The sequence below is a fragment of the Eutrigla gurnardus genome (genome assembly GCF_963514095.1).
Source record: "Eutrigla gurnardus genome assembly, chromosome: 20".
Classification (NCBI taxonomy): Eukaryota; Metazoa; Chordata; class Actinopteri; order Perciformes; family Triglidae; genus Eutrigla; species Eutrigla gurnardus.
The window spans coordinates 15,712,576-15,737,030 of NC_139931.1; the positions used below are offsets into that span (position 1 = coordinate 15,712,576).

The window sequence follows — 24,455 nt, forward strand, 5'->3', positions numbered from 1 at the left end:
TATACGGCTCGCAGTCAGATAGGTGACATGTGAAAAGCATTTAGCAGGGAAGCGTGCTGGTGTCTCGCATCATGTCCACGAGGCCAGCCAAATTCCTGAGGTTTATTTTGATAGCATTGATAGTTTGTTTTGATATGTCCTGGCAATCTTCACGGACATTTGCATGAATTGAAATTTGCTCCGCATTTGTAAATGATACGCTTGTTTCCCCCCCGTCCTCACGAGAAGCAAAGTAAACGGGGCTTGGAAATTACATTTAGTCAGCTGAGAAAACACAGTCTTATATTGTTCTCTGTTTAGTCGGGTGCTTAGGAGCAAACAAAACAGCATCTGTGGTGCAGCTCTGGTTTTACGGAGGGTTAAGAAGAGAGAGCAGGGGGCCAAGTGGGTTTCAGAAAAACAAAAGGCCGTGATTGCGTACGGTTTTGCAGCTGAAGTGGCGGTGGGAGAGATCTCGTGCATAAAATCTGACGACTTGATGGAAATGATTGAAATGAAATATCGCGGCACTGCGGTGAAGTAAAGTACGATGATGTCCCCTTTTGACGGCCACTTTCCCCCCCGAGGTGCCCGGGCTCATCCGAGAATGGAGACTAGGAACGGTGGCGCTAAAGGTCCGTGGCTGCTGGGTAATGCAAATCAGTCCCTGTGATCCTCTCTGGTGTTCCTCCTTCCTCCCAAACAGCTAATCCACTTAAGCATCGCAGGCCTCTCAGGGTAGAGCTCAATAATTAGTTTTCTCCCTCCCTGTGCAATAAAACCACTAATCACACTCATTAAAACATACTGAAGTTAATGAATGTCTCGTCAATACACTGTAATTACCTGCTAATTAGATTGTTATTGGACTATTTGAATACCTTGAACTCTTCCTCTCTTATTGAAGGCTCTATCGGAGTGACGAGGCTCCCCGCGACGCTTCCTGTCCCACCATGGTGGGACCAGAGAGAAGGAATTTCTACAAATACACCTAAATGTTTTCTAAAGTGGTGCTTTTGAAAGTTGGTTCAGTGATTTGGGCCCACTTAGGACCTTGGAGCATACCTTAAGCCTCCCTGTGGAGTTATTAAATGCGTGGTAGTCCCAGAATTCCTGATGTGATGTTGTTTAAACCACACAGACAGCTGCAGCGGTCTCGTAATACTTAAGGAACAATACGGAAAAAGGGAATACATTCAGATGCTCCTTTTTTATGGGCTCAATCTGACAAAGAAATCAGGGTCTTTTTCCATCCTCTCCTCATCAGCAGACGTATAGAATATATGTCATGGGAGTTGAAGGCATTTCACTCAACCACTTGCTGTTTCCTGGCAGCTGTCAGCACATCGTACCGTCAGAGGGCAGAGGGCCACCCAGCCGCCACAGCTCCAGGACAACCGCGGCGGGTCGCATCATCAGCTGACGCTGTTTTCCCGAGGAGCGCCCTCTCTGTTAACAGGGAGACAATGGCGTGGAGGGATTCGCCCGTGTGGAAAGTTCCTAGTTGCTGCCGCTGATGGAAACCTGACCCCTGCATTCAAAATGCCAAAAGCTTCGGTCATATCGCGGCCGCCTGTTTGTTGTTCCAGCTTCATCTCGCTGCATGCCCGAGAAGGGAAGTTCACACACACGCCCAGATCTCTTTTCAACTCTCCCACCTCGGCCCAAAATCATGGGCGCAATCGCAGCGAGCTTGCGCAACAGTCGGCCTTAATAAGCTCGGGGGTGAAATTGTTCCCGTCTTGCGGGCTCTGAATGACATCGTGATGTCATCGTCAGCGGAGCCAGGGAACCTGAACAGGAACGTTCAAACATCCATCCCTCATTTCTCTGCTCCATCAACCAATAGTTGGAGCGGTTTTATGGCTAGTAATCCTGGTGGCCTTTTTATATTAATGGAGAACACAGCCTCAACTTTCAGCAGTGACTGTATAATTGGTTGGCCCCTTTGGAGTATTCTGCGCTGGGCATTGCGGGAGCAGTATATCAATACGCTGTCCTCCAGCCAAGACAGATGGACTCTCATTTGGAGCGGGTTCAGAATTGTGTGTTTTTGTGTAAAACTCCCTCGGGAATAAGTTAAGGGGTTTCCAGTGATGCCAAAACCTCCCAGCTACAACAATAACATCTGCGGTTTGGATTAGGCGCGTTGGTGATATCACCCGTTTAGTAATACGCCTGCATTATAGCAATCTTACAGCCAGTCCTTATTGTCTGTGAAGTTTATAGAAGCATGGGATCCAACACAAATGATGATCTGCCCTGCAGAACATGGTTGAAGTTCTTTGGCAGGAGTTAATGTTTTAATTCATTTACTTGCTTAGCTATTGGCTTCGTATTTTTCATGTCACGCTGACAACTTAGTTTCTGAGTTTGAAAAAAGAAATATCGGCACTGCAACGGGCAAATACTAGTTTTAAAAGTAGTGCGTTGTTTTTCTTAAGCATTCACAAGAAATTTGTTAGTTATAAACGTTTTTCCTGGTTTCCACTGTTGCATTATTGTTGTTTCAAGCGTAAAAGTGCGAGTTTCAATGATTAGACCAATCATAAAGGAGAGGGAATAAGGGGGTAACAAGTTTTAGAACAAGAATTACATTTCACTAATTGTTGTCTTTAAATCTCCTGGTAAATAATAAATAATTAGTTTAAAGCTGGGACTGGCAGGCTTAGACTATATTTCCTTACACAATAGCTCCTGTATGTCATGAAAAGAAATCAAACTGTGTGGCACTCAAAAACAAAATGTTATCATAATGTTAACATACCCTGGAATCACACTATAATTACAATAAAAAGGTCCATGAAAAGGCTGTTTTATTTTACATCCTGCATTTATGCTGTGACATCAAAGCTTTATTGTGGTAATTACACATCACCGTCGTGTAGTTCATGATGCTTTCCAAAAAGAACAGGAACCTGGCATATCATTTGCAGGATTTATAAATAGCTGGCTATGATATTCTTTGTTTATGAGTGACCATATATTAATTTGGCTGCTTAACTGTTAATGATCTGATTATGTGACGGGGCGTAAAAGCTCGTCCTGATTCCTTTCTGACATCAGGTTTAATTGCTGGATGGATCTCGGATTGAACTCTAAAACTACATTCTGTTCCCCGTGTATTTCATCAGCTTTTTAAAACATAAATGTAACATCACATCACATGGCTTCATCACTTTAAATGCACAACTTTTTGGGTTTTATTTTAATAGGTTTCTATTAATAGTTTACTAAATGTTTACCTTTTTTATTGCATAATTTTAAACTAAATGATACATAGCAAATTCAATTTGAATATAAATATATTTTGCCCACTTTCTTGCTCTTTAATATGAATACACCCTGTAATTATTTATAGTTATTTAATGATTTAAAAAGATACTTCAGGTGTAATTTATCCATGTTAGTCCTGTAAAACACTTATCCCATAACCTCTTCTTACATTGTACTGATAACTATTGTATTAATACCACATTTGTATACACTAAATAATTACACTGTGATTTGTGTGCTGCATGTGTTTGTACTGTTAGCTATGAGCTCAGCCTAATCTCTTATCCTGCACATTAAAAAGATGAGAAGTTTGTTTGTACACAGCTTTATTTCAGATGAATTAATTTTCAGTTCTATCGGGCTGTTCAATAGCCAAACACGTATCAATACTTTTCATTACAGCCATCTACAATTCAATGCAAAAAAAAAGTAAAAAATAAACATAAAAGCCACATTGTTTCATGTGTCATTAAATATATTCATTTGTGATAAACATAATATATTAGTATTACAAGACATTACACAACCATTTGCAATGGACACTGCTAAACAACATTTACAAGCCATGTATAAACATGAGCAGATAATTATTCGGGTATAATATTCATGTTGAGCAGAAGTCTGGTAGGGAGTAAAACTTTCTGCAAACGCCTGCTAAATCTAAATGTGTCGGTACGGGTGTGTTGGCAGAGGCTCTAAGTGCGTTTTCAATTACAAACAGTGTGATACACAGAGTACTGAGGTGTACCTGTGTGTATTTGTGTGTGATCTTGCGTATGTGTTTGTGTGTAAACGGGAGTCATAGTGTGATCCTCTGGGTGCTCACGTAAACATGAGACATTTCTCTGACATTCATTTAATTGTCTGTCATTTATTAAGCCTCTAGTATTTAAAAAAAACAAACTCTGGTTAAGTTCACATGGAAATAGATCTAGTTAATGTTTAACAAAAAAAAAACAATTTAAAAAGTAATACTATACAGCTATATAACACGTAGACGGTCTGTCGAGTACCAAGTCCTGACAACGGAATCCAGTCCTCCAAAAAATCACACTGAGGTGACGAACATTTGACACGGCGTGCTGAACGCACTGTACAATAAACATCTGTGATATTTTATCACTCCACAGGTAATTGTTCCCACAACATTGAATACTGTATACAAATTAAATGTGTACATAATTAACAATCATTGTTAGCTATCAGTCAGCTACAGTAAATAGCGAGCATGCATCGTGTCAGTGGTATGAGTATTGATTGATAGGTCAATATTCTCTCTTTTTTTCGTTCTTGTTTTTTGTTTTTCAAATGAAGTGAGATGCTTTACTTCATCTGTTGCAAGTTACATTTTGACCTTTTATTTCTGAAGAATAACGTGTTGCCTGTAGTTGTGACACATTTGAACAGGGTTGTTACCGTCAACCAGAAACATCAGTCCATCTGGAGACGAGGTTCTTTTTTTTTGCATCATATGGTGCGATATGGGATTTCTTTGTGAACATATCTCATATGTTCTAAAACATGACTAGTAAAAATAAGTGCATGGTTGACATGTCTACTCTACGTCTAGTTGATGCTACAGCATCGCCTACTAATAATAATGTCTATGTATGCACGTATGGTTTACTTTACATTGCAGAGGTCACAACCACAACAGACTGTTGCTATATATCGATAAGCGCCGAGCAGAGGTTTGCTTGTGATGTGAAACCTGATCATTATAGAGAATGAGCAGAGGATGGTTATGGCATTTTGTTCCCACAACACCAGTTGTTTCACTGAGGTAACGCTCGCGTATGAGCAGGGAGCGCTCAGGCAGGGGGGCACCTACTCGTTTTGTGATTTCCGCAGAATAATTTCACAATTTATTTTCCACTTTTAGCTGTTGCAAGAGTTTATCCAAAGTTTGGCAGGTTATCATACACAAGTAAATCCCTAAATGCCATGAAATGTCTCTTCTTTTAACTAGATAATGCTTTACATAGCACAGTGGAAATAAATCCTCCTAAAATACAAACGGGTGATACATTAGATGCTCTTTTTTAAAAACAACTCCATGAAGGGACTTTTGAAAAAACAATGGCATCATGGGTAAAATAGTCAGGGCGTGACATATCTGTAACATTAGGTGCAAACTCTGCAATTACACAACAAAACAAACCTTGAAAGACGGACAGAAACTGTAGAATGAGCTCCTTCACAAAAGTTCCTAAAAGAAAAAAAAAACACTAATCTCTTCGCTCCAACTCAGAGCAGCAGCACTCAGTCATTCCTCATCTCTCCTACTTTTCACCTGTGTCTTTCTATCTTTTTATTCTTCCAGTTTATTTATTTTTCTCCTCTTCCTCGCATTCACCGCAGTGGAGACGGTGTTTTGCTTCCACCTCTCCCTCGATCTCCCACTCTCCTCTCCAGCAACTTTTAGCACTTCCCCCTCTTGTCGCGCTGTTGGAACTTCCTCAGCCGGCGGCCCCACAGGTCCTTCCAAGGGATCAGCAGGCTCCCCTTGTCCGCCACCACACCGCTCTGCCCGGGGGAGTCGTCGTCTGTACCCAGGAGCAGGTACTTCCTCCCGGGCTTGATCTTGGGGCATTTGCAGGCCACGTCCTTGGCACGCACCCACAGCAGCTGGTCCCCGCGGCGGATGCGGTGCTCGCCTTGTTTGTAGACAGAAATGATGTTGACGGTGAACTTCCACCACTCGCCCGCCTTGTCTCCTTTCAGAACGTGCACTTGGACAGCTGGTGGAAGAGAAGAAAGAAGCCGGGGTTAAACCACCTACAAGGACTTATCATCAACCAGTCATACTTGGTCCCCTTGGGACGATCTTGGAGCCCATCAGGTATCGTTCTGACGACGGAGGACCAAGGGGCTGTAGCAAAGATCATTCCTTGTCATTGCACAACAAAGGGATGCACAATGAAATACAGTTGTAGCACATTTGCTACACAACAAAGAAAACGAAACAAGGAATGTAAACAGCAACAAAATCCATTTTCTGGGCAGATAACATCGCAAGCATGAAAACAATAAAAAGCCGACATCAGGAAAACATTCTTCAAGCATCATTGATCATCCATCCTTTGGTCCCGTCAGAGTCCTGTTCTCTATCCTGTCCTCTCTCCTCTGTCCTGCCGTCCACCTGTCAGGTACAACTTGATCCGGGATGAATCCAAGATGGAGCCGAGTCTCTGTAAAGAGAGCAACCGTCACCAACCTCCTGTTGCTGGTTTAGCCTGAAGTCCCATGTGTTCCTGCGACCAGACAACCAGGGGCATTCTGGGTAGTGGAGAAACCTTAGGTCCTGGCTGGGTCAGCTTAGCTTCCATCTCAGCTCTCCTCCTTCTCTTCCTGGGGCACTCGACTGCTTTCAATGGCGTTTGGTCCAGCAGGTCTTTCTGGGTGGTCGGCCGTTGGACGGTGATCATCTCAAGGTCTGCTGCTCTTAATCCAACCCCCACACTTCCTTTTCCAATGTTGATGTGTGTATTTTATGATAAGCCATTCAGTGCTCCAGTAATTAACAAAAAAACCTAACAATTTAAAACAACAACGCAGTGAAATTCATAGTAGCTACCATATACATGCACTGCAGTTGCCATGACACCTGTGGTTCAGTTCAGAGCCAGTTCATAAGATTAAACAGTCTAAACTGTTAAAAAACAAAATCATTGTCGGAAGATATCCCAGATTACATCTTTTGCTCTCTAAACACTATTTACCTGCATTCAACCAAAGCCTGCTCGAATGTGATTGGTCAGTACTACTCAGACTGGAAACGGAAACCAGAACGCTTCCGATACCAAAATTGTATCCCGTTTCTCTGTGTGAAAATATGCACATAGTGAATGAGTTTTGGAGTACACCAGACAAAAGCAGTCTGGGAGTCACTGGCATGAACCCAAACAGCAGACAGATGCCAACATTGTAATACAACGTTCTATGAACGTCCAATAAAACCTCCCGTTTGAATGTGACCCATAAATTGCTGTCTTTGCAGCGTGTCACTGGTCCCTCCCCTCATCTCTGACCTCCGACCTCGCCTTGTGCTCCGGAGCATGCTCCCTGTTACAGCGACAGGTGCCATCGCACTCTGTGGCGGAGAACATGTGAAAGCACACTTCCATGTGAGCGGCGGAGAAACACTTTTACTTCAGGTTGAGTTTGAGGAGGAAGACGTTGATATTAGGTTCTTTATTGCAATACTAAATGGCCAATTAGTTTTTTTTTTTTTTACAAATTGCACATCTGCTAACAATATAACGTCTGAAACCAATCCTTTACAATCGGTCCTTCAGGTGTTAAACTGGAATATGAGAACATTGTCAACCTCGGGCTAAACCAAATCTGGTAACTATTGGAACACTGTTTTCATACCAGGAAGTAAGGAAAGCTCCCCTGCATGGATTCAGACGGAGCAGCTATTACTTTGTCGCTGTGATTGCAACAAGAGGCAAACAGCTCTATGGCGATGGAGCTAATCTGTGCTTGAAGTGAAGTGCTTTACCCCGTGGGTTTAGCCAGGAATGTGCTATTAACGCTTAAGTGAGTGTGTGGGGGTTCACTTACGACTGTGAGAATTAATCGAATCTGATGTTTGGATTAGATGATGGAAAAAACCTGTAACAATCAGTTGGATCTGCATGCTACATATATTTATTTATCTTCCATCTTTACCTCATTTATAGCTTTAACTCTTCACGTTTTTGTGATTCCTGTGTTTTCCATTCTCTAGGTATAGCACATCCCAAATGTTTAAGTTTTCTTTGCCTTTCTGGCTGAACATGATCACTTTCAGTGTTCATCAGTCGTCCCCCGACTACAGCCAAGAATGAAGTGAACCGGAGGTGTTTGAGTATGTGTGTCAGTGCGTGGTGTGAGCAAATTGCACACAATTTCAGAAGAAAGAAGGTTTGTTGGGCTGAGTAGAGCGAGCTCTCACAGCCCTGCCATTCATTGCAGCCCTCTCCTTCATCCAGACACATAAAGGGTGTGTGAGGGGGGAGGGAGGAGGGGCCACTATTTGTCTTCCCAGCCACAGAAAAAAAAAAAGTTCCAGGAGAATCGGGATGTGTCTCCGACCTCATGAGCTATCCGGGTTCTGCTCCCAGAGCGCCATCCAACTTTGCAGCGTGAGAATCCGGCGGGGATGGCGCGCTCCTCTCCGGGGCCGAGGAGACTCGGATACAGCCTCCAGTCTCTCCGTCGGTGTCGGTGGCCTCTTTTTCTTTCTTTCTTTCTTTTCTCAAGTGCGTTCTCAGTCTGTGCAATGTATCTAAACACACACAAATCCACACGCACGCACCCTCCCGCCACTTGGTTTGAGCTAAATAGACGCTGGAGGGAAGGCCGAGAGCGCAGGGTCAAACAATCTATTACAAAATGGTGCACACTGACACTGTTTGGTGGTGAGACAGTGAGAGAGAGAGAGGAGATAAGTGGGAGATGATCCTGCACTCGCACAATGGCCGCCAACCGAGCTGCCAAACTTCCAGCTGGGTTTATCTTCTTTGGGTAGTGTGCTGCAGCTTGACACCGCATGCCACCAACAAGCAAGGGCTAATGAAATTAGAGCTCGCTTAATTAGCGCACTGAGGCCCCTGTCCCCTCTGGTTATCAGCTGAGTGAATGATCAGGGGCCTGTTTCCCTTGGGTGAGCACAGAGGGGTGACCAGGGAGGCTGGGGGGGGAGGAGGGCTGCCTTTGAGCACTATCCCGGAGCGTCGGTAAACACGCGGCGCTTTGATTCATTGTCTTGCCGGTGGCAGGGAGAGGGAGGGTGCGTGTGTGCAGAGGAGGGTGTCAGGCGAGAATATAATCCCTTTGTGTCCTCCATCTCCGTAGCTACGGCAGTGATGAAAAACAAAAATTGAATAAACAAAACATATTTCTTTCTCGCCGGGCTGGCAATCCGTCACCGTCTGCCTAATTTACCACCTGTTTGTGCCCCGAGGAATGCTCGGTGCCGGCAGAGCGCACAACTGTGTTTAAACAGAGGGCCCCTTCCCGTGACCCCCGGGGGCCTGCACCACCACTCACGCATGGGGGGTTGTGGCCCCCAGAAGAACAGAGAAGAGACGCTGAAGCCCCACAAAAGTGAGGCGACAGGCCTGAGAAATGAATTAGGCGGAGGCGGAGGGAATGCATGCTAAGCAATGATGTCTGCCATGCTGCCTCGGCGCGGCTCAGGCAGGATCATCTGCTTCCAGACGTTTTTAGAGGGACTTCAGAGAAAAGCAACAGGAACCGCCCGCTTTGCTTGAATCAGCCTGACTGATTTATAGACGCTGAGCCTGTCTCAGCTCCGATGATTAAGATTTAAATCAGTGGAAATATGAATAATGGCCGAGTTTGGCTTCCTAGCAAAACGCAACAAATGGCCTGAATTACTGTCTACTCAACTGTGAGAGGGAATGAAATATATTTGGCCAGTTTTCAGTTGGATGGTGTTTAAAGTCCATAAAGATGAAATTTCAGCAGTGATTTTGAATGAGAGACAACTTAGTCATGTCTGAAAGAACATTAAGGGGAACTGGAAGCGCTCAAGCAGAGCTAATAGTGATGAACCCTTTTAACTAAGGAAAACGTTGGTTTTATTTAAAGAAGCACTCCTGCTGTGGTTTTAGATGCAGTAGTCCTAATAAGCTGAGACAAGACTGTATCCTGTGTCATTTTGGAGTCAATTAAGATTTTTTATGTCCCTGTGGTAAACAGATGTGCATCCACCAGTAACAGATAAAATATTATATTGTGATGATTAATGGTGCAGAAAATCCAAAGTAAGCAGTGGATCATTTGCTGTGAGTTAAAGAAGAGCGAGTGGAATGGGGGTAAAAAGTATTCTGCTGCTAATGTGACATTTTTTCTTTCTAATTATGAATTTTGACAGTCTAAAGGTGCGTTCACAACAAACGCAAAGCACATTTTTTCATGTGATGTCAAACTTGCACGAATAACTCGGTGAAAAATGTACTTTGCCTTTATACTTCAACAGATAAACTGTCACTTTCTTTATTTGTGAATTAATAGTTTAGATAAACATATGTCATTCATGCCACAATCTACACAGGATCAAAAAATGTGTTTCAGCTGCACATATTTTTCCCTGACTTCGCCTCGTTATATGATGGAATAAGTATGCTCCTCTTTGTTGTGCTGTCTGTTTTGAAGTATAAATATCAGTTTCATCAAGACATCAAATCTCCTTCTTCCTAGTTGCTTTGTGAGACGCAGTTGTGTTTGCTTTATTTTGGCGGTACCATTGTTTTCTCATCTATTATGTTATACCGTGTGGTATGATGTTTAATTACGTGGCTCTCTTAGATGTGTTTCAGCTGCTCGTTCTGTGGATTCATTGACAACATGACGTGATTGTGTGTTTTGGCTTCTCATCAGTTTGGGATTTGCTGTAAAACATGTCAAAGTTTGCCAAACGCCTCGGGCCGACTCGAGTTGGACGAAGCGTTTCCACCACGCTTGTGTGGTCCGTCCTTCTTACGTTTTAGCAGTATTTACACATTCTCATCTGCATTCAAGGAGTCGTCAACATTTGAAACAATGTGATGCGACTCTCGTCTCTGTACGGTAACTTTGTAGTTGTCAATTAGCTTAGCTTAGCATAAAGGGGGGTAAACTACCTCGCTTTGTCCAAAGGTAACAAGATCCAACTGTCAGCACCCCCGAAGCTCTGTACTGTTGCCTCAGTCCTTCCCTGTGATCCGTGTTTCACACAATCTGGCTGTTTGGACTGGCTTGTCTTTCTAACGTCATACTGTAAAAGCATTTAATAAGGATTTGATGGAGTGCTACCTGCAATCTCCTGCAGTCAAAGCTCAGTTTTTCCCTGTCCAGACTTCAAAATGATCCAACTTTATTCTTTTTTGAAAACCTCAGTTCTCATGGGTGGGGATTGTCCACTTCGTGTGCGTGGAAGTGGACAACCAGAAAGGAGATGTGCTTCCAGATGAACATGTCAGTTTGCTCCAGACTGTGTAAGTAAGCCATCACAGAAACAGAACAACACCAGTGTGTGGATTGGCTTTGCTCGTGCTCTGATTAATTGAGACGTCTGACCTCCCGACTGCTGGCTGACGTCTGGCAGCGCACATTCCTGCATATTGGACTCACTCACCGTAGTCTTTTTTGCAGTACTTCTTCATGGTGATCTTCATCTTTCCCTTGGAAGCTTTGCAGTGAGATTCACAATCTGGAGAGAGGAGGTGAAAGGGAAAATGTCATTAAACGCTTCCTTTAACGAGGGAAATGTGTCTCAGCATCATCAGGCCAGACTCCAGCTGGACGGACTTTACATGCGGCCCCCTTGCGTCACACTATTTGTGCCCCCAGGGTCTCAAGATGCCTTCAAAGTGCCACTGTGAAGCGGGCTACAGCTTACACAGATCCTCCTGTGTCTGTCAACACACTCTTACTATACTCCTCCCAGCTTTTGCACTCCAGCCTGCTCCCTTGTCAGTGTCCTGGCATGCACTGTGTGAACTCAGAGGTCACCCCACACACAAAAGAAGGTCACAGGGGGAAATTAGCTTGTGACCTACCAAAAATTAGCCGGGACCCACAGCAGCATCTAAGCCACATGAGGCGAGAGAGTGAATACCCGACCGCTGGTCGAGGCTAAATGCTCCGTGGCCCCCCGGAGCAAGGAGCTCACAGACTTATGATTAATGTGTGTCCCTTGTCCTCCAGTGCATGTGTACCTGTACCTGCCAAAGGGCCGTTATCGATGGCCGCTGCTGTCGCTCTGTCACCACGCCAGGTACCTTTTGTAATGAGGGAGCTGGTGGTGGGACCAGAGGCCAAACTGAAAATTGAAATCATTTGTTCGCTCCACTTTCCACACTGACACAAATTGGAACCAGATCATCTCTGAGTGTTGCAGCCTCCCCCCCCTCCCACTCCGCCTCTCCCTGAGCAATAAGCCTTGCGCTCTTTTTTTTGGGGAGGGGGGGTGGGAAAGCTGGGCTGGGCAGCCTGAAGAGAAAGGAGGGGGCAGTTGAGAGACTGGGGGGACCTTTCAGCTTGCCTGAATATGGACAAACTTCATTATTTCTTCCAGCCCTCTGTCCAGTCTTCCCCTTTCTTCCCCATTATACTCTGTGTGAATGAGGTTGCCTGGGTAATGATTGAGGAAGAAAAAAACGCCCCTCTCCTCCCCTCTCCAAAAAAAAAAAAAGAGCGGTTCGGGACGTGGGATGAGGATCGAATTCCTGTATGTAGAGAAAGCATTTCTGGTGGAATGCCTTGGGTGGCGGGAGAAATAAGAAAAGAGGAAATCCCAAAGTAAATGAATTTGACGAGTCCATATCGAGCATGCCTGATTTCCATGTAAATGAAGTGCGGAGGGCGGGGGGCCTCTTTATCTTGCGCTGGCCCCTGGGGGCCTTTATCATACCTCCCTTTGATAGCTGACGTTGGCCATTAGCCCCTTAGCGCAACCGCTGCAGTGGGCCATTACACCCACGGCTCTCATTAAGGCCCGATCTCCCGCTGCGAGGACAAACGCCCCCTTTGTGTGTCTGCGCGGCGGTGCCACGTTCATTCTGCGGGGTCCCTGGGGACCTCACTGCTCCTAATTTGGAGGGTGGTGTCTGTGTGTGGAGTTTTCTGACAGGACTCCAAACTCCACACAGCCTCGCCAGTCACTATAGTAGGAAGTGGGACTCACAACAAAGCTGAATGCAGTCAGTGGCGCCACTCTCATCAGACACTGATTGATGATCAGAAGTGACTCAGCCTATTCAACCAAACCTGTATCATGGTTAAAAATGCATTAAATAAATGCCTATTAACAGCTGAGGTAACATGTTTACAGCCTGCTAGCTACATTTATAAATAGCTGTCCTCGTTAGCCACTTAAAGACGGACACAGAAATCACACGAAAGCGGGCCAGCCAAATATTTTTGGTTGCACATCGTCTAGTGTCAGCTGTCCAACATGGAGACACTTGTCAGAGCACATGAACAATGGGGTCGGGCAGCCAGCCTTGATTGAAATACAAACTGGTGCAAATGAAGCGTGTAATCAGATTAGGGTTGAAACCCCGGGGAGGCTGCTGGGCAGGCTGGGAATACAGGCAATGAGGCCACAGGGCACGCTGGCAAAATATCTGGAGTTTACATCAGCGGCGCTCAGACCTCACTGACGTGTGTTTTAGTTGAGACTGTGGATGGATGGAAAAAACATGCATGTGCTAGAAATGCACACGTAATTATGTGTGAAAGGAGCAGTTACCTTAGGTTAGTTGCACAGCGACTAAAAATAAATTGCACAATAATAACAGGAAACGCACTAAAAGAGCAAGACTCCTAAATAGTGCAGGTACCGAAGGTAAAAAAATAAGATTTGAATCCAGAGTTGTTTCTGTAGATTTGTTGTTGTAAAATGTGTCTCACCTGACGGCTCCTCGTAGCTGGTGTAAGTTGCTGTCGGAGAGGCAACTGGGATCTCTGTGACGAAGAGAGGAATAGATTTTACAATGTGATCACATATCAGTGCTTACAGAATCAAATTTACGTGCCGGGGAAATATATGTAGCTCAATTTCCTGGTTCTTCTCCTAAGAGAATAATGTGAAAAACCTCAGAGCATGTATGAATCGTACTCGGGGATGGATTTATAGCGATGTCTCGTTAACGACGGCTGATTCTGACACACAGATGTGGTGAAAAATGTACAACAAGACTGAGTTTCCTATTATAATGTTCCACTCCCTCCTGATTGTGGTATGCTGTAGGTGCCGAAAGCCAAGGTCGTCGGTCTTGTTAAAGTCGGAGCTGGCGGGGAGCTAGATAACACAAAAAATGTAATATCATTCTATTAAAACCAAAAGACATCAAAAAAAATATCCATGAAACCAAATATATTCTTCATTTCTTCCAACTTTTACACCACATTTGTTACTTCCCCCACATAATGAAATAAATCCTATTCCAGCAGGTTCACAGGTTTAATTTATAGCTGTGGATTCTGGCTTAACAAGTCCACAGAGACCATGTCCAATTTCCCCACACGACACTATCAGGCATGTCAACATAGTGGACCGTTGTTGGTCCCACCAGACATCACCGTTATCTTATCTGACCACGGCAGCCAGCTACTTGATGCTCCTAGCTAAAGCCGCTACTAGCGACCCATCTCTGTTTCTGTGAGGCGTTGGCGTTTATTGCCGAGGGCCTGGAATCTGCAGGCAGCAGATACAGCCAATAAACATATCAGCCATCATTCCCTTGGACTCGTTCTGGGGATTTATTGTGAGACAGACCGTTAGCGGTGGAGAAGGCACACACAAGGCCATGTTAGGCAACCTCTGCCGGTCTGTTTATTCAGGCTCTGGTTTAAACAGCCAAATATCTATCCAAAATATCTTAGAAATAACACGAGATGAGCGCAAGCCATGAATTCATGCATAACAAGCATGTCATGTCCTTTTCAGGTCCTGTCCTGAGGTTCCCTGAGGGTTTTCTATGGCTGATGGAGTCGAGGCATCACGGCTAGGACTGTAGGATTTGGTCACATCAGCAATTGAAAATAATTTGCGATCGATTAATTTGTATGGAGTCCCTACTATTTTTGAATTTTGAATGTGATTCCCACAACACTTGCCGTGGCCACTTCGTTGCCATGCAACCAGCAGCTTTCTCCAAGTTGTCATTTCTTACCTGACACAAGCAATTGAAAGTGAACATATTCAAATGAACTGTGGATGATTTGAATATAATCACTTCATAATTCATGTCACATTTGAGGACGGTCATCAAGTTTCCAGAACCACATATTTCATATAGACTGAGACATAAGCAGTAGATAGATTTTTCTGTACCACTTTTAAATCACTTTTGCATAACGTTTTAGTGATGAGACGTAGCTGAATGTTATGTTTTGCAAAGAGTTTAGAAATGGTTAATGCATTAATGCTTTATAAATCAATAATAATCTGACCATTGTATATCTTTGCTGCTTTTTAAACAGATCATCTTGATGACGCATTAGAACCTTTTTACTTGCAAAACAAACATTTCTTAATGCAGACCTGATGTGTTTTTGGAAGGCGATCACAAATAAAGTGTCATGATTTTCTCCTTTTTCATTCAGCCTCTAATGAATGTATTTGCATCAGTTTGATGCATAATGAGGCAAAGTATTAGCTAGCCAGAGGGTTTTTTCTTTCACAACTTGGCAACCCAAAACGTGTTCTTACTAACGGCTTATTATTACAGATTGATAGATCTGCCGGTTAACGATCATCTGTAAAGTATCCCTCATTGAGTTGTTGCTCGGTGCCACATAAGAGGTTGTTCACTGGGATTAACTTGGATCCGGCCCTCGTGTGTGAAGGTGAAAGGTAGCTTCTTACTGATGCAGGGGGCGATGGGGGAGCGGCTCTGCTGGTAGCCCTTGGCACAGCGGTTGCAGGTGATTCCTGTCACCCCGTCCTTGCAGGGGCATTGACCTGTTGTCTGGTTACACGTCTTGCCTGCTGCTCCAACGGGATGGCAATCACATGCTATAGAGGGGAAGAGAAGGAGAAAAAAAGCATAAGAACATCATGCTAGAGTGTACCGAGTAAACAACTTTGAAAAATGAAAACATGGGTGGTTTACAAAACCAGTGCCCTTACAAAACATATCGGCTTTCAAATGGCTACAGTATGTCTCTGCCCCGCCCTCTGCTGACTCTACATGTTCTATACAATAAAAAGTCATCACGCGAAAACCTAGTGAGAAATCATTCACTTTAGAGCGGGCTGTGTTTTCCTTCCAGACCATCACAGATGGGGAACTGGGCCCTGCACCAGCATAAAACCTCAATCAAATTACACTGCTTCCCTCCACCCATAATGACCATGGGATTCTTCATTAGGTCTGCTCTGAAAGGCACGCAGAACAGTAAATAACTTGATTAATTATAGTTTTTCACCCTCGCCGCACGGCCTCGGTCTACTGTGTGTAACGTGAAGTGCATGTTTATGTGGCGTGCGCGTTCAAAGGGGGCGGATGCGTCTTTGAGCTTCTTGAGGCTTCGTGGCCGTCGCGTTCGGACGGACTGTGTGCTCTTCAGATCGAGTTTCCAATGTTGAGCTTTTTGGCAAAGAGTTCCTCGCAAATACTGCTTGAATAATGTTTCCCATTAATGGACGGGTGGAACGCACTTCAAAGTCTGTTTAAGCTGTTAGTTGGGAGGATCGCACGTTTAAATGTGAGAAATTAGTTGTGAAATTGTGTGTGTGTGTGTGTGTGTGTGTGTGTGTGTGTGTGTGTGTGTGTGTGTGTGTGTGTGTGTGTGTGTGTGTGTTGTGTGCATGCTCTGCCAAACATTTACCATAAAGCCAGTGTTTGAAGTGGAAGCCCAGCCTCTCTATTAGCCCTGCAGTTAATTTCCTCTGAGAATTCAACACAAGCATGTTTCTTACATAAAAATGAGGCAGGGCTGTTAAATGGAATCTACAAATGCAATAAAATGATCATCACATGACGCAGTTTACAATAAACAAATGAACGCTTAGTGAAGATTTCAGTCAGTCCAACTGTTTCTACCATCAAGGTCGCTACTGATCAGTGAACAAAGATTAACTACGACCTTCTCTAGCGCTGTGCAGAAGTTGCAGATATTATTGGTTGGTACTAGCTGATGTGTCATTTTTTTTTCCAGGAAAAAAAAATGTTGATTAAAAAAAATATGAAGCATATATTGTTAACTAGGTGCACAATATGCCCAGGAATGTGTTCAGAAAGGGTTAGAAAGGCCTTTTTCGTTTCAGCTTGACTTCAAAGCTTTAGTTGACATTTTGATTAATGTGGTTATTCGGTAAGAGAGTTAGATGAGGAGATTGATGTCACTCCCAGATTTATATTGTAACTGAACTGAAAACTTTAGAAGGAATAAATGGTCTGGCACATAACCTCCTGTAAAAGAAATGTCATTTTGTCACTTTAAAATTGTATTAAACATAAAATAAAGATGAGCTAGTAGGTGAATTCTACACATCTGGGTTCAATTTTCAAAGAAAGTCAAACTACTGTAAAATGTTTACATTAAATGTGATGCACTGAATAATGGTTATAAGTCAGTTAAATACCAGAATGCTATTTTGTCTTATGTCAGGAAGACTGACTGTATTTTGTGCAACTTTTAATCTCCAAAGTCCCCGAATGCAAAACCACAGCCTCGCTGCCTTCACAGGGGGTGCTGGACAGATTAATTGATTTCAGCTGAATGGTTGCTGAGGGCTTCGGCAGAGTGCGGTGCAGTGAACCATGCACCGGCTTCATCTCTGTGGACTCGCTGTGGCTAGTTAAAGGCTGCCAAACGTACGAGGGGACGGGGGGAGAAAAAACAAACTGTTAGGGGCGGGGGGGTGGGCGTGCACCGACGTTCTCCAAGAGCCATGTTTACACTGCACTTGATGAGGGGTGAAGTTGTTAATCTGGGAAATAAAGCATGAGGCATTCCATGCTGCCACTGGAGATGTAGGTGCAGAGCCATTTCTTTTTCAAGCTAAACCTCCAACTATTACGCAAATGGTTAAGAGGACATTTGTGGAGTGTTGGCGAGGGGGTTAAGGAACAGGGGGAATGAAAGCAGACTTCCTCCTGGCTGTGTTGGCGCAGCGCTGTATTTCCTGTCCAACAACAGCAGAGTGGGATGGTTGGCTGATTTGAACAATAAATATAGTGGTTTCTAACTGATGTCACATCACCCTGTTTTTGTCACCGGTGGAGAAAGGCAGCAATCAGGCTGTTTAGGTTTGATCCCAGAGCACCGAGCTGCATATATAAAAGGATGGGGAGAGGGGCATATCCATGTTACTGATCCAGCTGTTTGGAAAGTGTGTGCAGAGATGTATGGATGTTCCTACATCATTAGGCAAAGTGAGAACCTCTGTTACACTAACCTGCTCCCAGCTCCCCCCCTGATCCTTACTACGCCCCAAAAATAGCTTGTGAAAATGTTGAGGCTGGCTGGGGAAACCACGCAGCAAAGAAGCATTTATCTTTTCTTTTTATTTAAGCGCCACAGACGATCTGTCAAGTCCACCACACCACTACGGCGTGCAGCAAATCGATCCCAGCGCTCTGTTTGAGACCCTCTCTGATATGAAATACCCAACTCTGAAAACACTTTGGTTGTGGCATGCAGTCAGAAATGTTGCGTTGCTGTGTTTAAATAGCTGGCGGTGTAGGAAGGGTGGGGGGGGGGGGGGGCGCCGCGCCGCGCCGCGCCGCCGGAGGACAGGGATCCATCCGGAGACCCTTTCACCAGACAGTTGCAGCTCAGCAGTGGATGTTGCTCAAGACTGCTCAAAGTCATTTGTTATTAGTATGTGGCAAGAAAAGCACAATGACATCCAATAGTGTTTAAAAAGTTTTCCCTCATATAAAAACAGACTTTTAGTCCAACAACAGCAGGTCACATTAACATCCTTGTTTGCCTGCACAACACAGGCAGCCACATAGTCAGAGACAGGCATAGATGTGAACAAGTATTGTGTGCATCTGTAGGCTGTTTTGCTGGTTAGTGTACAGCCAGAGTGACTGAGTGACAGCGGGTTGTTTGCTCAGGGCCTCGGAGCTTGTCTTTACTCCCAGAGGTGCTGCGAGACAGAAGGAACCGGGCTTTTGTCACTCCTCGCATTAATCCTCGGCCGCTTGGTCTCAAACTGACGTATGTGCTCACACCTGTGTGTGTTGTTTTTCTGTGCCTATGTGTTGTAAGTATGAATGGGGGAGAAGGACGATTAGCGAGTTGTTTCCACTGCTCTGCTCAGTGGATCAGCTCACACCTCGGTTCTGTTTGTTTATGTGTGTCTTGTCAGGGATCCACAGAGGACCCCAAACAGCTCGGGAGCTGCATGGGTCACTTCACTGACGCCGAGACAGGTGGGCGCTTTCTCCACGACCTTTTTAAAGAATTCCTTTAATACCTGAGGTGTGACACATGGCGGTGGAAGAAGTACACAGATTATTTTAAAGTAAAAGTATATACCTATGATGTTATGAGTAAAAGTCCTGCATTCAAAGTCCTACTTAAAGGTACTTTTAACAAATTATGAAACATCATATATTTAATATTGATGCCTCTCAATGACTTGAACAAGTAAAAGCGACCATCAGTGAGAAGATCGGCTATTAGTTATTCTTAATGCTCCCAGCAGCACCCAACCCACCAGAGACCACCAGGTCCGGCTAGACTGGCACCCAGGCTGTACTGCTGGACTCACTGGAGGGAAGGGGCTACTGGGGAAGTAGAACCAGGACTGCAAGGGGCAGACCGTCAGACCCTGCTGCAGTAAAATAAGAGGTTTTCTAAAGGGACTCTGGTGCTTGGAAACACTACCGCTAAAGGCAACATAATATTAAAGTTCCTCAGTGTATCTTGAAGTATTATCTGCACCATTTAGTTAATTTGTCAAAAGTGAAGTTTATCTGAACTACTTTCTATACAGTAAGGGGGACAATCATTGTGAGACGCTCAGGCAGCCAATCAAATTGAGCAAGAGGCCAGATTTACTACCTCACCAATTCCTTCCTGTTTTGATGCCGTAAGATGTGGTCGGAACCGACGATGGGAAAATGCAGACGAAAGGGTGATATTAGTGGTTTTTAATTATGATGAACTTTTTATTTCTTCAGCATGTCGTGAACCCAAAGCCTCCACTTTTTATGGGATCTTTTTTTTCCTCCCTGCTGCTCGTCCAACAGCAGAGTAACAACAGCTCAACGTCTGCTTCATCCACTAGGTTACACACCCAAAAGTATTTAAAATACACGAGTGCACAGTCGATGTTACCTTTGCAAGCCCTCCGGTGAGAGATGGACTTGGTCATGTCCCGGTAGTAACCCTCCTTGCAGTAATGGCAGTGGCGTCCAGCCGTGTTGTGGCGGCAGTTGAGACAGACGCCGCCGCTCCTCCGGCCCGACAGCTTGTACAGCTCCATGTTGAAACGACAGCGGCGGGCGTGCAGGTTGCAGTGGCATGCTGGGTAGAGGGAGAGAGAGAGACTCTGAGAAATTCTGTCCTGACATTTTGCAGACCAGCTTTTCATAATGCCTCAAAGTGAAATAATATGTCCGTGCTCCAATTGAAGCAATCCCATGTGACACATTTAAAACCATGTAACTCCACTTTTGATGATTTTTGGTGTTTTCACTCCGGTTGCATGGTTACGTAGTCCCCTGTCAGTTGGGAAACTCCAAACTCTTCAAGTCATGAATCCAAATGCAGTGTCATCGCGCTGCAAAGCCCTGCTGTTTTTCTTAGCTCCTGAAAAGCTGACATTTTAGAAATACGAGCTTGTTATTTGACAGCAATGAACTCAGCGTTGTGTTTGCGGACCTGCCTATTCGCCATTGTGGTGCAAAGCCAGAGAAAATTCATTTTACATCACAAAAGTCTTGTAATTTTTAGACAACAGGTTATTGTAGCAGATGGCCTGGCCTGCTTCGGTCTGGCTCCAGAATAATGGAGCCTCTAAAAGAAAGGTCCCGGTCCAGCCTCTCCTTCGCTTGGCCACCTGCTTGTGAATTTAACCCCTGAACCCCGGTGATGTCAGGCAGGAAAACTTTCTTCCGCTCTCCCACACATCTGAGAGCCTGCTGATTTATTGTCATTGCTATTTTGGCTCGTTAATATTAACTCAAAAGCTCCACGTTTCCTCATGCGCTGATGCACTGCCACGATTTCACTCCTCTTTCATGGAACCATTAATGAATGAATGAATGACATAAAAAATAAAATAATCACGTGAATGAACTGTGTAAAATATAGAACCCAAAAGTTGCTGTTTGTTATTTCATCATGTCCGTTTACCAAATAAGTAATTTTGTATGTAATCATAGACGTTTTAAAGAACATTTCCTTCACTTTTCATGACCGCGGTGTCGTCATCGCTCCTCTCACTTCCTCTTTCAGCTCAACGCCTGCTAGGAACTGTAGCCGTTAGCTCCTGTTAGCTACAGCAGAGCATGTGAAGGTAATGATGAATAAACCAACAAGCTGCTCCCCAGTACACAGTAACCAGCCTGCACCTCCCCCTTAATTCAGCCTCCCTATAGCTGACTAAGGAGGCTCGATTGGGAGCTCATTATTTAGCAATAAATACAGAAACATTTATGAGATGAAAGCTGAATTTTGAAGAAAGCCCATTTTGAAATAAAACAACTATAATGAAATAAAAATGAACTTAAGAAAACATATCAGTGATTTGTTGTTTCATAATTACTTATTTTCAAAATATGAAACACTGCTGGGCTCCATATTCTCTATTGTTGTCCCAGCGTTAGTGATGTTCACTTTCTTTCCCTTTCTATTAATCTGAATCAGGCACGTACGGGCAGCCCTTGCTCTCCCTCACATTTCGGTAAGCTCTCCGTCAATGTGCCCGTCTTAAATGTTATTACAGGGAGATGCCGGCGATAAGACCGTCACATATGCTCCACGTTCATCAGTGGTCTGGATCACGCACAAACCAACCCACACCTGCCATCAGGGACCAGAGCTGGCAGGTGGTTGGGATTCAGAAACACTCCTTCTGAATGGGGGGCCCAGACACACACACACACACACACACACACACACACACACACACACACACACACACACACATACAGAGGTGTTTGGCAGCTGTCACAAGCTTATCTACCCACAGGGCTGAACCAACACACACTACACCAAGCTTTGAAGAGCTCACACACACACACACACACCCTCCTCCCTTTCCCTCTTACTCTTTAGCGCGTTCTTATCCCAGATGTTATCTCCACTTAAGGGAAGTGTGAGGGCTATTTTTCATCAATAGGAAATGGAATGCTCTTATTTTGGGTGCTGCAGAGAGGCCGATGCTGGTGCCGTACTTTCATCTTCCGAAATATTCAGACACAGATGTGTTTATTATAACGCTGCAGCCGGCACTTCAAAGAACACAATTACTTCTTAAAAAGCAGCCAGAGCCCCCTAAAGCGGGTTGTACATAATAATTGGTCTCTTTTTATTGTGTTTCAAACCAGCCCAGGTAAATAAATGAAGTCTGTGGCATAAATTGATTTGAATTTGTCTCTTTGGAAGCCGGTCGCTCTCAAAAGTAACAAATTAAGTTTCTTGTGTGTGTGTGTGTGTGTGTGTGTGTGTGTGTGTGTGTGTGTGTGTGTGTGTGTGTGTGTGTGTGTGTGTGTGTGTGTGTGTGTGTGTGTGTGTGTGTGTGTGTGTGTGTGTGTGTGTTTGTGTGTGTGCGTGTGAGAGCGTGAGATGAGATTAATAAGCGGCTATCTGCGCAGCTGTCCCCGGGCCCTTCTAATGAGCGCTGTGCTATCTCATCCACACATCCCCGCTCTGCTCACGCTGCCGCTGCAGTGGTCGTCCAGCAGGGACAACAGCTTGAGCGCCGATAAGCCACGTTTAGAGCAACAGGCTCCAAATGCCCCCTCGCAGCATCTGTCGCACGTTTACCTGATAAATGAGTCATGTAGTGTGGAAGGGTCGGGGTACAGGTACACCATCCTGCTCTTCTTTTCTACAGTTTGTGTTGAAAAGAAGTTTTCGTTTGATGGTGGAACTAAAACAAGAAATGCCTTTGAGGTTATATTGTTCACCTAATTAAGAATATACGCCATTAAAGTGACAGAAAATCCAATTATTTCCTGTTTCTGTTACATCACATACAGAAGCTGGATCCTCTTGATGCTCCAGCTCCACTTTCAAGCACATACTGTTGCATGTAATTGAGAAGTCAGTGTTTAGGTTGGTTCAGTTTTTCGAGCCCTCAAGAACCGAGCTCTGCCGAGACACGATATTGTTGTAGTGGCCACACGGGGTATTGCAGCTTCTGTGTTCATTAATTGACGCATGCCGTTCCAAAAAGTTTTTTTTCCTAAACACTTCACACACATTATGTGTAATAGAGTCATGTTCGGGAAGTTTCTAAACCAAATTGAAATTCTGAATATAAAGTGGGTTTTATGAAGGGACGGTTATTTAAATCAGCTGCTGACTGATTTTGCTCTGGACTACCCGGAGTAGCAACGTGTCTTTTCTGGGTCCGCTTTCATTTGGTTTCAAGGGCCCACTTAGAGCGATGCTATTCCAATCTATTTATGTTCAAGTGCCATCTATCAGGCTTAGTGAAGGAAGCGCTCGTGGTGGGTGTGCATATTGGATGGAAATAACGCATCCCACAGCTCGGCGGAGGCGGTTTTTCGCTCCGTCTGCAGAGGAGAGCGCACTGCAGAAACAATCACACGTCTGTACATGATGAGCTCTGATGGAAATCTGGTTATTAGAACTCCGATATTTACCGATGATGTTAACCCTACGGACTGAAGAGGCACGAGGAGACAGATGGAATTCCAGCACAATTGTTGTTTATTCAGGACCAATTACTCTCTCGCTGTGTGTAATCCCGTCCCGTCACTCACACCGCGAGCCGATGACGTGTGCCAGATCAAACAGGGTTCATCAGGGCCCGCGATCCCAGGAAAACACAACACTGGGGCCTTAACGGATTACAGAGCCATATTTTCATGACAACAGTTGGTTTAGTGGTTGGATGCTTCACGGACACACGCACATCAACGGAGAAAATGTCCTCGTCGTGAGCAGCTTCACGTGTTTCTTTGAGGGTGCATGTTGAGTTTTTTTAGCGTGCTATGCTACACGCCTCACTGAGATCTCACACACACATGCTGTTGAAGATCAAATATACTCCATTCTGAAGTCCCACCTCAAAGCATATGGAGATTACACAACGCTTGCATAACATCTGAACTGTATAAGTGGGTGATGCTGCAGAAGTGTCAGAAGAGTTTGTTAATATCCATGAAGTGGATACGCATCTTTTATTTTGCTGTTTAAAAAACCCTCATGTTTTAGATTACAGCTCGCACAGAACAGTATGAATATTGGATGTTTCGTGATTTTAGATGCCGGCATATCTAGCACTGTAATAATGAAGTGTTCTCCCACATTGTCAATCTAAGCACCTAAAAGTTTCATCATTACAGCTGCTAACTATAAGTTTTGACTCACGCACGTTGCCGAATTTTATCACCATAAAAATAAAATATAATACAATAATATTTTAATAATAATAAAAATGCATATTAAAAAATGTTTATATTGGTATCATACTGTAAGGTTTGATGATGATGATGATGATGATGATGATGATGATGAGCTCAAGCTATATGCCTCTA

At 44.3% G+C, this 24,455-nt stretch overlaps 1 protein-coding gene across 2 annotated transcripts in view; it reads right to left on the bottom strand.

Annotated features, from left to right (window-relative positions):
* Positions 1-3,573: 3,573 nt before the first annotated feature.
* The window catches only part of ntn1b (netrin 1b), a 39,672-nt gene continuing 18,790 nt past the window's right edge, over positions 3,574-24,455 (bottom strand). For both annotated transcript variants that reach the window (XM_084036816.1, XM_084036817.1), the window contains 5 exons: positions 20,059-20,247; positions 15,626-15,775; positions 13,666-13,719; positions 11,387-11,461; positions 3,574-5,996 (listed from right to left, as the gene is read on the bottom strand). In XM_084036816.1, coding sequence (XP_083892942.1) covers positions 5,677-5,996; positions 11,387-11,461; positions 13,666-13,719; positions 15,626-15,775; positions 20,059-20,247 — 788 coding nt within the window. In that variant the 3' untranslated portion in view covers positions 3,574-5,676. The remainder of the gene's footprint in view (positions 5,997-11,386; positions 11,462-13,665; positions 13,720-15,625; positions 15,776-20,058; positions 20,248-24,455) is intronic.